The sequence below is a fragment of the Juglans microcarpa x Juglans regia genome, chromosome 3S, assembly GCF_004785595.1.
Source record: "Juglans microcarpa x Juglans regia isolate MS1-56 chromosome 3S, Jm3101_v1.0, whole genome shotgun sequence".
NCBI classification, from domain to species: Eukaryota; Viridiplantae; Streptophyta; class Magnoliopsida; order Fagales; family Juglandaceae; genus Juglans; species Juglans microcarpa x Juglans regia.
The window spans coordinates 17242967-17258982 of record NC_054599.1 but is presented as its reverse complement, the minus strand read 5'-3'; the positions used below and the strand labels follow the sequence as shown (position 1 = coordinate 17258982).

At 37.2% G+C, this 16016-nt stretch overlaps 1 protein-coding gene and 1 long non-coding RNA gene across 12 annotated transcripts; one reads left to right on the top strand and one right to left on the bottom strand.

Moving 5' to 3' along the window:
• The first annotated feature begins 1062 nt into the window (after window positions 1–1062).
• On the top strand, window positions 1063–11369 carry LOC121257756. The gene is made up of 3 exons (XR_005939276.1): window positions 1063–1076; window positions 1610–1619; window positions 11130–11369. It is a non-coding gene; the product is annotated as an uncharacterized LOC121257756 (long non-coding RNA).
• On the bottom strand, window positions 5920–15802 carry LOC121257752 (RNA-binding protein 25-like). Of its 11 annotated transcripts, none has more exons than XM_041158952.1 (10): window positions 15187–15325; window positions 14491–14567; window positions 14231–14336; window positions 13873–13939; window positions 13482–13741; window positions 13228–13380; window positions 8660–9077; window positions 7842–8525; window positions 7167–7750; window positions 5920–6431 (listed from the first exon to the last, which is right to left on the bottom strand). In XM_041158952.1, the coding sequence occupies exons 4-10, from the start codon at window positions 13886–13888 to the stop codon at window positions 6189–6191; spliced, it is 2358 nt and encodes a 785-aa protein (XP_041014886.1). In that variant the 5' UTR covers window positions 13889–13939; window positions 14231–14336; window positions 14491–14567; window positions 15187–15325; the 3' UTR covers window positions 5920–6188. The 11 variants fall into 11 exon arrangements, with proteins under 11 accessions (XP_041014886.1, XP_041014891.1, XP_041014885.1 ...); XM_041158957.1 differs by having other exon boundaries at window positions 14231–14277; XM_041158951.1 differs by having other exon boundaries at window positions 13873–14336.
• Between the last annotated feature and the right edge of the window lie 214 nt (window positions 15803–16016).

Genomic DNA, 16016 nt, shown 5'->3' with positions numbered 1-16016 from the left:
TAGGAAGTGATAACATTGGTAAAAATCCATTTTCCCACCATCCAACTTCAGTCTCCTTATTATTTTTTTTTTCCTCTATTTATTTTTTCACACACACACCCTCTCTGTTTTGGTTTGTCGTGCATACACTCAGACCCCTCAATCCCTCATTACGTAGATAACTATCTCTTTCACTAGATTTCAGTGAGTTTTGGGCTTATAATTCAGTGGGTTGCTTTGAATCGGGGTTGTGCGAAGCCGATTGAGACTCTATTAGGTAATGCCCTTTGAAACATTTGATAGTGATGTTCATTAATTGCAAGTGTAAATCACAAGTAACACTACGACGTTGTGTCACAGGGCATTAACATAATCTTTAGGCAACGTCCACTCGCTTTCGTTTTCATCGTACTAAACTAGTGAATTTAGGTAAGTTAATCTATAGCAATAATATATTTTTTATATATATACACACTTGATATTATGATCTGTATTTTAGTTTTTATGTGAAGACTTTTATGTTTAGTTGTGTAGTGAGTGTGATATTTTTGGAATCACTTGGTTGGATTGAAATGTGGATAATATGAAATTGATGTGGTGGATGTGGGTATTTATAATTACATAGCTGGTTGGGAATAGCGGTGGCCAAGGGTGGAGTGGTGTTTTTGGTGTTGGTTGTCTTTGATTAAATGCATGTTGGTAAGAGATAATTAGTTGTATGAGTTGTGTTTGGTTGCTGCGTAGAGATTTTAGTGGCTGTGTTGGCGTTTAAATGCTAATGGTTTGAGGAGGGGATTGTTCGGGTTCAATTTTATGATAGACATTGAGTTAAAAAATGGGTTGTTTTTGGATTATTACTCAATAAATAGTAGCTTACTGAATTGGTTTATTAAATGTTGGGTATATGTTTTTTTTAGGTGGTATTACTGCTAGAGTTCCAACTCAAGGCGTAGATAATACACGGTTAGGTAAGCAGGGTTCCTATACTAGATTTGCACAAAAGAATTATCTTTGAAAAGAAATCTGAAAAACGATCTCAAATGTTTGTTCTGCATATGCATAAATCCTATATAAGAAAATGTATTTTTTTATAACTGGTGTAGACATGAGTTAATTTTAACATTTTATTTCTGAACTCTGAAAAAGAGCAAATATAATATCCCAAAAGTTTTGCTTTGATTAAATGAAAAAGTTTTGTGTCTATTATTCTTGGATATCAGAAATGTTCAAAAAGTGTTCAGTATTCAGTTTTGATACGATCTGAAAATCTTGGCATGAACTTCTGATTTTGTATCTGAATATGATCTGGTTCCGATGATGCTCTGTTATGTTTCCGTTAAGGCCCAGCCACGGGTATAATTGTGGTTTATAACCCTACCACGGGGGTGAAACATGGTATACAGCACAGTCACGGGTATAATGGTGGTTTATAACCCTATCACGAGGATCAAACATGGTATTTGTCCTGATGTAATACTCTGATATGCTACCAAGATGAGGTTTCAGTCTGTAAAATGCCAAGGGATATTTTTGAAATAAGAAAGTTTTCATGAAAGTTTCGCTCTGACTTTTTGATAATGTGTTTCAGCTTATGCATTCTGAAAGTAAATGTAGTTTCTGTTTCTAAAAGTAAATATTTTGTTATGCATACCGAACTTTGTAAATGCCCTTGTCTATATACTAATATATGTTTTTTGCTTACTGAGTTGTTGATAACTCACTCCTTAATTTTCATAATAGTTTTCAGATGACATTGATGGTTCAGCTGAGGATCAGTATTAGAGTTTGTGGGCAAGATTAGCTATGGATAGTTATTGGGTACCTCGTGGTACTAGTGCTGTTGGTGGATTTATTTATTTAGTAGGTTGATTTCAATATATTTAGACGGTTTATGGAGACTTATGTCAATTCTATTTTATTCTATTTTGTTAATTGAGACATAAAAAGAAGTTGATATTTTTATTTTGGTCGTTGTATTGAGGATATGATATGTAAGTATGTGTGGTTTATTAAATTTGAAGTGTTTACGTTTGATTAGGAGTTTTGGAAGTATATATTTTTGGATTTTGAAATATATTAGCATTGTTGGAGTTGATTATTAGGTGTCAGGAGTTAACTCCCTAGACCTCCGAGGTCGGGGCATTACATGTTGTGACATGGAATAGCATGACATATATAAGAACATGAACAACTGTTCTCTTATGAATACACATACACAATATCCTGACAGTAAGTTAGAAGCTAACTTATAGTGAACGTAGCGTGACGAATTAAACTCATAAATTATATGAAATTGTAAGAAGAGATTTCTAAACGCAAGAAACTCCTCACTAACATTTTAGAAACATAAAAATACTTATTTAGAGTAAAACGACCATTTTACCCCTCTACATGTGGAAAAATAACCATTTTACCCCTAACTTAAGGATTTCACATACAAACTTCAAAACTTACCAAAATTTATATTCATCATGTAGATTTTCTCCTAAATCTAAATATCTAATTAGAAAAATTTGAAACACATCACAATTAGGACAAACATGCATAAGCCGAAACATGCATAGGCCAAAACCCTAAATTTTGTTGTAATTCTATCCAACCTCATTTCTCATGCTTAAACTGAAATATGTAACACAAAAAAAAAATCATATCCTATGCTCAAATAACATACTAGAACAACCAATAAAACTCACATCACAAAAACCACAAATTTCTTCAATACAAAACTTCAAGTTTTTAACCTTAAGCACAACCATTGATGTTCAAAGTTTTATCTCTTTTCAAACAACTCCAAGAATTCCAGAAGTTCAATAACATAGTCTCAATGCATTCATAACACATTCCTAAGAGCTATCATGCTTTGAATCATCAAGCCAAAACCACAAAATCTAACTTCAAACATTTGGCTTTCACACTTTCACCAAAATCAAAAACTATGTGGTATGGTTTTGATCGAACCATTAGATCTGAAACATTTCATGAAATAAATCACGAATGAATGACATCATATGGTTAATAATAAAGTCCTAGAATATATCTAAGCATCAAACCTAATATCACATAGCAAGATTTGCATCAAAACATAGATCTACTCGAAAACCTCAAATACAAGACCTATCTGAACCTTTGCATGCATAAAAATTCTCATCTTTAAAACTAACACCATAAATTTTCAAAATAATATCCTAACATGTAAATCAATGTCTTAAGAAAATCATATGCAAATATTAAAGCAATTGGAGCATGCTTTGACAACAAAAGATTCAAACTTAGTTAAAACATAATCTATTTTCAACTTCCCAGTTTTCAACTTTTTAGATCTTTGCAAACATCTCATCAAAAACTTATAACATGCAATGAATTCATTAAACCTGTATATTAGCATGTTAAATATAAACCATAAAGAAATCAGCCCAAGATGTAGCCAATAACTTGGTCAAAATCATCAAAATATCACACACTGTCCAAACTATCGCCTAGAATGACCTCTTCATTCTTAAACTAACTTTTCACCCATCAAATGACCATGAAAATTGACACACAACATACGAATAGAAACTAGACTCAAAGAGGAAAACAATATGTGATGATACTTTGTACAAAAACACTGAAAACAGCTTCCAAAAAGTTGAGCAAGTTAGGCCAGAAAAACTGTCTAAGAGCTCCTTTGGTTTTCTCTCCAAGAAAAGGCTTGAAAAGTGACCAAATGCAAGGGTAATGGACAAGGACGACACTTAAGCATCTGGAGGGTGATACGAGGTGTGTGAAAGATATTTTAAGTGAAGGGGTGTCAGCCAAAACCAGATGCTATTGTCCATGGTGTTCTGCCTACTACTACCGTGTGAGAGGAAGGGGTGAGGTGGCTCTTAGCCTTCCCATCAACCACTATTTGTGGCTGACTTGGGCAGTGAAAGGACTGCCATGACAAGGAGAAACTTCGTCCACAAGTTTTGCCTTGGTGGCTCAATTTCATGGGCCTTCAATTTAGGGTTTCAATGGGGTTTGGATTGCTATCAAACTCAAATCCAATTTTTCTTAGCCTAATAAAATTACCAAGGTTTAAAAGAATAAATAGTAATATAATAACATGAATTTGAGTGGTTAATAGTATGTGAAAGTGATTTAATCAAGTAATTAAACACTAAGCTAAAACTGGATTCAATTAGGGTTTGGATGTAAACTTTTGGGGTTTGGGGAAACCATTTGGGGTTTCGATTTTCACCAAGATTTTGAGATCTCAATTGGATTCCAAGTGCTTAGGGTTTCACTAGGGTTGAAACCTTCTTCGGTTTGGTACAAATTGGATGGTTGAATGGAATAGTGTTTTGCTTAGGTGGCATGATCACAAACCTTGATTTCCTTCACATTTCCATCTCAAGGTTCGTCTTGGTGCCAAGTGTCCAATAGTATTCAACAAATGTGGCTAAAATCTTGCTAAGTATCCAAATAAAACTTCTCGAACCTAATTTGGATATTTCACACTATGATTTTGAAAATATTGGTCTAGGTGCCAACATTGAGGCTACTATTCATTCCGAAAAAGTGAAAAATAAACTTTGCACTGAAAATCCTAAATAATCATACTAACGTTAAAGTGAAAATTGTTTATCAAAATTCAACTCTGAAGTTCTTTGAAAAACTCAAAACGCGTTTTTGAACAAGCATTATTCTGAAAATCGAACTTGTTTTATTACACTATAAAATCTTAAATATTCATCTGAGTCTAATAGTGCAGAACGTTTTTCATTCTAACACTTCTAAATACCTCAAATAAATAAAATCGTGAGTGGTAACACTGACTATGCTGACCGACTAAAACCAATGCGATTAGCCGAATTGTAAAAACTTTCGGAGTTTTTACGAGATTCCTAAAGCTTAAAAAAATTCCTCCGTTAAATTTTTGGCGGGCTATTACATCAAAGTCAAAATTCGAAATTGGCTGGGATTTCGAAAAAAAAAAAAACTTAACTCCGATTTAAATAGTAAAAGCTGGTTATATAAATAACCGCATGAGCAGTCCAGTTGGTTTATTGGTATTTCATTCTTTAATGAGGTCGAGCATGCACCATTTGTTTGAATGTTTCCATCTTTTTTCACCAATTAATACTCAAAACGACATCATTTAAAAATAGCGAAAATGTGACACTAATGATAGACAAGATAGTTTGATTCTTGCCGTGAATATGTTGTTGTATTTGTTGCACAAATCTGTGAAATCTTGGTTGTTCAATAGAGTCGAAATTCTTGTTTTTTGTTTGGATATTGAGAAAATATAGTTGTGCGAGAAAATGGACAAAAATCCCTACTCCAAACAACTCCGTTCCGAAATCAATCGAGTGGAGCGGACCCAGACTTGGCTCCGTCTCGAAATTTTCACTAATAATGTAAAAATATTCATTAGCAAGTGAAAAAGTTTTGACAGGACATTTTAATGGTGTTTTGTAAAGTAATGCAATCTATTGAAGATATATTTAGATGTAAAAGTTAAAATATATATATACACACACACACACCAAAGGCCACTGGCCACCTCTACGGGCAAGTAGAAACTTCTACTTCGGCCACCGCAATGACCGAGATTAGGCCACCTAGGTCAGCCCATTGCTAGCCAAGATCGGGAGCCCTTATCCCAACCAAGAATTGAGAGTTGAGTAACAACATATAACCTCCAAGTACTTAGTCTAAAATGATCGAAGTGTCCGGAGATAAATGCACATTTTACAACTCAAAACTTAAAAACTAACACGTATCCGCAGACCAAAAATACACCTTAAAATGATAAATAAATAAATAAAAAAGATGACCCCTCTTTAATGCAAAATCTTAACTAATGAGGGTTCTATGTAACAATTGATGATAGATGAAGGCTATAATGTTTTGGATTTCGCAATTCAGTACATCAAATGTAGAGCACGAGTAGTCAAAGGGAAAAGGTATCTTTCAAAAGTGTCCAGATGAGTTTATGGATGAACCCTATTCTCATTATCGAATTGGTTGAGGGAGAAACAAACAGAAAACACACCCTTTAAAGCATCCTTTTCAATATGATATAGCAATCCATCTCAAATTGGCTTTTCCTCTTGATAACCAATGTCCATTTTTCATTGATTTCTGCTAGAAGCAACAAAACAAATTCGAGAATCACTTACTGATGCTGAACCTGCAAGCAACAAAGCAACAATCAAATAACACAAATCTCATAATAGTTTTCACTTTGAAGTAAGGCCTGCCTCTACCCTCTTAATTTCATATATGAGCATCCTCCACATTTTGAGAACAAACATTTCGGCTTCATCATCTAAAATAGATTGTAGCAGTTCTAGCATTTGAGATGCTTTCACATGTTCTTGAGTACTGGATACAATGTAATCTACCAGTGTGGTTTCTTCCTCTCCTAAAAATTCTGCAATCTTCTTCGAAATCCATGGTCTCATTCTTTCATGCAGCCCATGCTGTTAAAAGTGCAAGACAGGAACGTGACAGTTAAAACATTTTGAAGATGGTTATAACCAATAAAAATAATAGTCTACCCCAATAACAGAACAATTGAAAAGCTATCTGCACTCTCTAAACTGCCAAGACTAGATTATATAATTTATAAGGGCTAAAAATAATCGGGAGAAGTATCGTGGGATGCTGGTTCATATATGGGAAAAAATTGAATACCTCTAAGATTTAGGCCTCGTTTGTTTTCACAAATGAGATGAGTTGAGATTAAAGTTAAAAGTTGAATAAAATATTATTAGAGTATACACTTTAAATATTATTTTTGTTTTGGGATTTGAAAAAGTTGAATTGTTCATTTTATTTTGTGTGGGAATTTGAGAAAATTTTAATGATGAGATGAGTTGAGATGAAAAATCACATGCATGGTATAGTTGGTTATCCTTAGCAGGTCCAACTACAACCTGGCGTTTGTGTCCAATTACCAGGTTCCCAAGCCATGTGGCAGCAATATCGACTATTACTCATGAAGAGAATAAGGGACCTCCCCCCCCCCCCCCCCCCCCCCCCCCCCCCCCCCCCCCCCCCTCCCCCCCCAAAAAAAAAAAAAAAAAAACTAGAAAAAGGTACAAAAGGAAAGAAAAATCTCAAGAATCCACACATCCAGCATATAATTCTGAGCGCTGACTGTTTCAAAACTTAAATAATTAATATTTAAGCATGGCCTGAGTAAGATTTCATACCTTGTCATACACGGCCCAGTTAACCTCATGTGAGAATAACTCTTCCTTGGTCCTTGGTATCATATCTATCAACTGCTTTAAACTCGTAAGCTTCTTGTTATCTGGCGTATTCATTTTATCCAGCCCTTGCTCCTGGTCAAGAATCTTCTCCTTGTCAACTCTGGTGTGATTCACATTCTCATCACCCTGGTCCCTACCCGGCTGGCTCAACTTGTGATTAAAACGTCTACTTATTTCCCTTTCTACATCAGGCTTATCGTCTTTGGGATTAACATTTGATATGCGCTTTGCAAATTCTGCTGCTGCAGCCAAATTTGGCGACAGTGCCCCAGGTACGATAGATTGGACAGCCTCCAGTTCCTCAGTTGAGTAATCAATCGGGACAAGGGGCCTCATCTTTTTTTCCTTATGTGCATCATCATCCTCCTCATGGAAAACAGAAGGGACAGCAGTTCGTCTTCCAGAGCCAACTAAACCAAACCCCAACTTCTTTGCAGGGGCATTACCAGCATGCTGTGTATCTGATGCACCAATTGACGATATGGTTGATTCTTCACCAGTACCATTCTGTACATTCGATTCACCTATCATTTCAAAATCATGGCCCATTTAAAATTAGTGGTTGATGGGGAAATAATAGCAAAAATTAAGCACAGAAAATATAAATCCAGTTACCTATATGGCTCTCGCAAGCAGAAGCACCTTCATAACCCTCTCCAAGAATATTATCTTTTATTTCAGTACTGGATGCTTCAGCCAACACAGTTTTTGCAATTTTATTTGTTACATTATTGGAAAAGACCTTTAATGCATCCTTCTGTTGCTTCTCATGCTGTTCCTCAGCTCTCCTCTTTGCCTCAGCAATTTCTTCCTCTTCTTTATACCTATTGGCCAAGTCATCTTCCTTCTCCCATAGCCTCCTCTTTCTCTTGTCCTCTAACATATTCCAGTGCCACCTTCTTCTTGAATCACCATCCTCATCATCTTCATCAGTTTTTATCTCCTTCTTCCGTTTACGTTCCCTCTCTTTTTCCCTTTCCCTCTCATACTGCCGCTGTTTCTCTATCTCTCTTTCTCTATACTCCCAGTCTTTAAGACACTCTTCATACTGACGCTCAGCCTCCTCAATTTTTCTTCTTTGCTCCCTTTCTTTCCTAACTCGCTCTCGCTCTGTTCCTCTTTCATATCTTTCAATCTCCTGGTCCTTCTCCCTTTTCAAATCCCGCTCTCGGTCTCTATCTCTGCTTCTCCTATCATACCTTCTACTCCTATCAGGTGAACTTGTTTCAGGCCTATCATGCTCACTAGCCATTTTGGTTTCACTAGTTATCTCATCATCATTTTTATCTTCAGCTGCATCTGTAAAATATGAACAAGCATATAATATTTTTCATAAAAAAGTATGAAGAATGATCAGTTTTTATTTCACAAGAAAAACATATCAATTTTCATACAGTACCATAAAACAATCCATTTCCACAATAAAGACTCACCGTTTCTCATTTCAGAGTCTCCATCCCTTGATTTAGCAGGCACGTCTGATTTTGAATTTCCAGGGCCGTCACCAGTTGCTTGTGGATGGGGAGGGGGTGGAGGCAGAGGTCTGGTCTTTAGTCTCTCCTCTATCATGCTTGTAAGCTTGTCCAAAGCCACTAGGTCAGCTTCCTTGTCCTCATTAGTTACAATTCCAAAACTAGCTAAATCATTATTTTCCTTGTTCCCCAAACCACTTTCCTCTTTATTTGAGTCCTCTACAGAGAACTTCAGATGTTCATTCTCCCCGACATTTACTGCAGTTTCTTCCCCTTCCTCAGGCTCTGCAGCTTGGGCATCTTTACGTTTCTTTGAGATTTCAGTTTGTTTATCAACATACCGTTCCAGATATTCTTTTGTTGCTTGATTAACATTTAACTGTCGATAAAATATTATGAGAGACAACATCAAACACTAAAAAATTAAAAATTAAAAGAAAATATATTCAGGAAAGAATAAGAAATGAACATCCATATTTTTGGAATACACAGAGATCAAGAAACTGCTCGTTTTATGATTTGGGGAGGTGAACACCTAGGTCCAGCATAACAATTTCCTCTTAACCCATGTGCGTAGGCAAACCCAAGCAATTAAGTCAGCATCTACAAAACTATTTCCCAAAATATTTAAAAAATTAACAAGATTAGTATAAATGAAACCTAGTAAGATGGGTTATTTCTAATAATCTAATCAACCTGGTGTTGAATACCAAAATCAGATTTAAAACAAAAACATAGCAGCATAAAAACACAATAATCATACTAACTAAAGACATATTTTTTTAAAAATGACGAGGAAACCCAGAGACCATGCAAACATAACATGTATTTTACCCTACTAAACCCCAGACCCGTGTAATGCGTCTCCATCACACAAATCAAGTAAATCATCGGCATTTCACCGATGGAACGTGGCCCCTAGAAATTGTTTGACCTAAGGGTTCAAACCTTAGACCTAGAGGGAGCATACTACCAAGGCCAAAGCCCCTACCACTGGAGCCAAACCCTAGGAGTTATACTAACTAAAGATATCTTCTTTTCTTTTCTTTTTTTTTTTTTTTTTTTTTGATAAGTAATAGATAAATTTTATAAATGAGAATGAAATAGGCATATCCCGTGTACACAGGAGGTATACAAATGAACACCTACATACATTCTATGAACGATAAATTAAAGACAAAAAGTCATGCACATTGTTCCCATTGACTACAAAAGCTGAAAACCAAAGCATTAAAAGTGTGTACAAAGAAATTCTGCAGCTCCGCCACTGTGCGCTTCTTATCTTCAAAACAACGCTCATTCCTTTCTGACCAAATGCACCACATGATACACAATGGGATCATCTTCCACACTGCTGCCACTTGAGAACAACCTTGAATCATTTTCCAACAGCCCAATAAATCCACCACCCTCGACGGCATTACCCAAGCAATATCAACCCTTCTAAAGATCCCATCCCACAGCACCCTTGCCACCTCACAGTGTAATAAGAGGTGATCCACTGATTCTCCATTCTTTTTACACATAGCACCAATCCAACACAACGCATCCCCTCTTCCTCAAATTGTCCGTGGTTAAAATCTTTCCAAGAGCAGCAGTCCATACAAAGAAAGCTAATTTAGAAGGCACACGAGACTTCCAAATATTCTTCCGGGGAAGGGAGCGTTAGCTTGTGATGTCAATAATTTGTAATACACCCTGACTGTACATTTATTATTGTCATTGGACCTCCACTACATTCTATCTCTCTGTGCCGTGAGGTGTCCCATGGAATATATCAATCTAAAAAAATCTGAGATAGTGCACAATTCTCAATCATGAAGGTCCCTAGTAAAAAGGATATTCCCCTGGTAAGAGCCGTGGGAAAATACCCGCACATCCGCCACTAAAGCATCCCTATAGCAGCAATACGATAGAGAGCTGGAAAAATCATATCAAGAGTGCAATCTCCGCACCACACATACCGCCAAAACCTAATTCTAGTACCCTCTCCGGCCACAAAATAGATATGTTTTTCAAAGCATGGTCATCCCTTCCTTTTAAATTTCCATAAGCTCACACCATACCCCTCCTCCTTTCACTCCATTGGAGCACCAACCCCCCCCCCCCCCCCCAAAAAAAAAAAAAAAAAAAAAAAAAAGAAAAGCACTTTTGTGTCTAGCGTCAATAATCTCCTTCCACGATGACTCCCCCTCCAAGTGGTATCTCCATAACCATTTCCCCAATAAAGTTTTATTGAATGTTCTCAAATTGCACACTCCCAAGCCCCCATTCGAAATTGGGGAACATACGGTAGGCCAACTAACTAAATGGAATTTCTTTTCTCCCCCAGGCCCCCCATAAGAATGCCCGAAAGAGTTTCTCAATCCTATTCACCACCCATGCCAGCAAAGGAAACAAAGATAAAAAAATAGGTGAGGAAATTAGTTAGGGTGCTCTTTATTAAAGTGAGATGACCCCCTTTCAATAAATACACCATTTTCCAACCTGCCAGCCTTTTCTCTACCTTCTCTATTATCCCATCCCAAATAGCTCTAGCCTTAAACGTTGCTCCCAACGGAAGGCCCAAATATTTCATAGGCAACGAAGACACCTGACAATCCAAAAGGCTTGCTAAGCTATTAATGTTGGTCACCACACCCACTGCAATCATCTCGGATTTACCAAGATTCACCTTAAGCCCCGACACTGCTTCAAAACATAATAACAATGCTCAAAGCGATTGAATCTAACTATGGTTCGCTTCACAAAAAAGTACGGTGTCATCTGCAAATAGGAGATGTAAGATGATAATAGAATCATTACGTCATTACCCACCTGGAACCCTAATAGGAACCCTACTCCAACCATGGCCTTCACCATCCGGCCGAGTACCTCCATAACTATAACAAACAAAAGAGAGGATAAAGGGTCTCCTTGCCTCAAACCACAGGAACTGTCAAAAAAACCCGTAGGAGTGCCGTTAACTAGAACAAAAAAGCGAGCAGTGGAAACACAATGTCTAATCCATGAGATCCACCTATCACCAAAACCACACCTCCCGAGCAAGTATAAAAGAAACTCACAATTCACATGATCATATATCTTTTCCATGTCAAGCTTGCAAAGGATGCCTGGAACTCCATCCCGTATTTTGTGATCCAAACATTCATTTGCAATAAGAACTGAGTCGAGAATTTGTCTCCCACGAATAAATGTGTTTTGAGGCTTGGAAATAATTTTTCCAACACTAGACTTAATCGACTAGCAAGAACCTTCAAGATGATCTTGTATACCCCACTAACTAGACGTATAGGACAAAACTCCTCATTTGTCGTAACCCCATGTTTCTTTAGAATGAGAGCAATGAACGTCGCATTAAGGCATTTTTCAAACTTTTTAAAAGAGTGAAATTCATGGAAAACCTGCAGCATATCCCCTTTCACAATGTCCCAACATTTTGAAAGAATCCCATCGTAAAACCAACCAAACCCAGCGCTTTGTCCTTGGCCATGCTGGTAATGACCTTATAAATTTCATCTTCGTCAAAAGGTCTCTCCAAGTAGCTTGCACTCTGCAAATCAATTACCTCAAACAACAAATCATCAAGCTTTGGCCTCCAACAAGCCAATTCCCTACTAAAGATATCTTATTCAAATCAAATAGTAATGAGTCAATGACTCATCCAAATCACCGCACAAAGTAGTAAAATGATGAACATAAAAACTTTTGTGGACAATTATTTCACAAGCTTAGGTTTCAAGGTCTTTGTAAGACCAAGGGCTGCAATTTCAATTATCAGCAACAAATCTCATTTATAGATGTTATATGTAGGTAAATCAGTTAAAAAAACAAATCGCCCATTGGTCAAAGGAAAGGAGAGGTCCTGATTCCAGGACAGAGCCATATGATGCGAGTGTATACTCTTGAACTCAGGGAGTGAGACCCTAAAAAAAGTTCAAGAAGCTATGAAGAGTGGTAAACTCTGGAAGGAAAGATGGAAAGAGGGGAGTCGGCTGATAAAGATGGATGGTAACGATTGCGTAATATAAATTTTTCAGCCTCATCATTGAAAGCGGCTTCCAATTGAATCTAAGAAAAACCAAAGAAATCACAAACAGAAATCTTGGCAACAAATAACATCCTCAAATGTTATAAGTTCTAATACTATTTTTAAGTGAAGTATTTACTATTTCACCTCAGGTTTAGTTATTGAGCTTAGGAATGTGTTCTAAAGGCCTTGGCAGAACTATATCTTAAAAGAGTTAAGATTTGGCAACTGCATAAATCCAAAAGTATCTTTTATGATTGAATGCCCCAGCTGATCTACTTATTTAAGAGGCACAAGATTAGAGGGATAATTTGGATGCTAGGTCATTAGTGATGGAGAGTGGAAACGGGCATTTAGTAATAAATACTCTGAAGAAAATAGACTTCCAGAATGCAAACTTCGGTCTCAGACTCACGTAACATTCAAGATGAGATAAAATACTAACAGAACAATCAAAAATCTGCACAAGAAAAATATCAACGTGGAAATCTTCACATACCACCAATTCTTGCCCATCAATATTAAATTTACTAAGTTGACGCAATGCACGAAGAACCCCCTCAGCAGACTCAAATTCACAGAACCCAAATCCTTTAGGAGTCCCGTCTGTGGGATCTTGAGCACGTTTCCAACTTTTGATGGGTCCACAAAGCTTCAGAAAATGTAGAGAGTTCAGATAGTATACAAAATGAGAAAGAACACAGAGTAGTGGAGTATATATAGGACACTGACCACAGAAAGTCAACAACCTACCTGAAGGAGAGACAGAATAAAATCATTTTCCACTGTTGATGCAATCTTACCAACGTAAACTGTTGTTTGTGGTTTCTCAGCTGGTGTAACCATAGAAATAATTGGCATAACAACAGGGGGTATAATGGGGCGAGGAACTCTAGGAACCCCTGGAATTGCGGGGCGTGACACTGCTGGAAGGCCATTAATCACTCCTGGAGTGCGTGGAGGAAATGGAGGACGAACCATAGGTGTGTATGGAGATGGATAACGAGAAAGTCCTGCAAATGGAAATAATTACCTATGCAAATGCATCAGAACAAGTTAACGAACAAAACACAATAAATATCAATCCCATCACCAGTCTACATATATACGAAAAAGTATGTAACGAATAATTGAATGTTGTTACCACACATCAAAAGCATTTAAGAGATGGCAGCACAGGCATGGAAACTATCACCGGCTGAACAGATAACCTGAAGGAAATGTTAAAAAGAAGGATCCAGTTCATAAACCATGGATACATAAAGCGGGCTTACCTTATGAATTCATTTACAACATACTAGCCTTCTCACACCATCCCATCCACCAAGTGCAGAGAATTGACATTTAATTATCATGAGACTTCAACCATCTCATGCACAAAGGAAATTTGATAGCACAAAACTACATGTAAATTTCGTCATATTCATCTAACAGAAGTGTAGAAGCGCAAGGTGCAGCATGAATAGAAAACGAGGGAGCTGAAACTGAAAGAATTTCAATACCTTAGAACACAAGTCAACGAGCATTCAGTGGCAAACATGGTCAGCTTCTGGCAAATCACAAACCCATGAAAGGGAAAGTGTTCTCATAACTACCAGAAAGTAGCCTCTAAAATAAACATGCAACATGACAAATGGGATAATATAACTTTCTGAAACCTGAATATTCTTTAATGCGTAATCTCAAAGGCTTTTTTTTTTCCCATTAAAACAATGTTAATATGAAAGACAAACAAGGAAACCAAGCAAAAATATGCCCATACCAAAAAAGGAGTTGTAGAGTGAGGTCTCTAAGCAAAATGAAGCCCTCCAACCTTTCCCACCGTATTCAATCAAGATGCTGTAGGAGAAAAGATACTGTCATCGATACCCCTTAACCAACCCATATTCTGTAAATCTTTCCCAACTCATCTCTAAGAAACACTTCCCCAATATATCATACAACTAACCTTAATGTACTTTAACAGCTATTTCATATGTTATTTTTAATAAAAACACACACAATCCTGTCAAAACATATTTATATGAAAAGGTTAGACAATCTTGTCAAAACATTCAAGAGGAATATAAATTGCACATAAAAAAATAATTATATTAGTAACTGGCAATAATGGATACAAGAAATGAGTTCATAACCCTTCTAGTCATCATCCTATCATTCCCTCGATATGATATTAACCGATTGAAAATCTATTTGTTATTGTCAATCATCTGATGCTGCGCCAAGGATGATGGTTAAAAGGCTTACTAATACCCTCTTTGATTGGTGTACGTAGCAAAGATTATAGCTGATAAAACAACGCCCAACAAGAACTTCAAGAATGACATTATAATTACATAAATGAGGAGTTCGGAGTTCAGACGTGAAAAAAACAAGAATTTGGCAATGAAAATGCAAACATTTTCGTCGAGAAGGTAAGAATATACATGTACAAACATAAAGAGACAGAATAACCCACCGGGAGGAGGTATAGTACCCTGAGGAACCGCTGGGTACCCATTTGGCATCGGCGGCGGGTAGGGCCTCGGAGGATGACCCGGCGGAAACTGATAAGGCAGCATCGGCTGCGGCACAGACATCGGACCCGCCCCAACGCCGCCACTCACCGCCATGCTCACGCCGGGGGTATGAACCCCGCCAGGGTTCTGGTAATTGGGGTTAGTCAAACCGGGACTCGGCATCGGCAAGAACTGCGGAACCGGCCGGAATGAAGGTGCCACGGCTCCGCCGGAGACATGAGTCGGCGCATAGGAGACCATAGGCAATGGTGGAGGCGGCGGCGGAAACGCAGAGGCTAGAGCGGGAGCGTTTGAAGTAGGTTTAGCAGTGATAGGTGGGGACGACGGAATCGACGATTGTTGTGGTGGTGAGGAGGCGGGCGCCGAGTCGGGTTGGCTTGATAAGGGATTGGGGGTGTCGAGTTCGGGTTGTGAATGATTGGGTTCTGGGGTTGCAGGAGGGTCAGCCATTATTAGAAATTTGGGAAAAACGAGAGATCTGCGACTCACGACGGAGTCACGGGGCACAAAAACAAAATCTAAATTGCGTTTAATTTCTGTACTGAGAAAATGGGCATCTTCCTCGTTGTTTTCGCAATAATTATCAACTCATTTCATTTTATCGCATTTAATCTAATTATTATAATTTTTTTTAAATTTTACACAAAATATAATAAATAATTTAACTTTTCAAATCTTAAAATAAAATAATATTAAAAAAATATATATTTTAATTATTCATCAATCTTACATCACACATTTATTTTTTTTTTTATCTTTTTACTTTTTT

Excerpts from the sequence above, each read along its gene's own strand:
- LOC121257752 (XM_041158950.1), bottom strand. The coding sequence starts at position 15,697 with ATGGCTGACCCTCCTGCAACCCCAGAACCCAATCATTCACAACCCGAA. Across the intron at positions 13,742-15,186 it reads GGGTACTATACCTCCTCCCG|GACTTTCTCGTTATCCATCT; the intron begins GTGGGTTATTCT and ends TTCCATTTGCAG. Across the intron at positions 7,751-7,841 it reads TGCTTGCGAGAGCCATATAG|GTGAATCGAATGTACAGAAT; the intron begins GTAACTGGATTT and ends TTGAAATGATAG.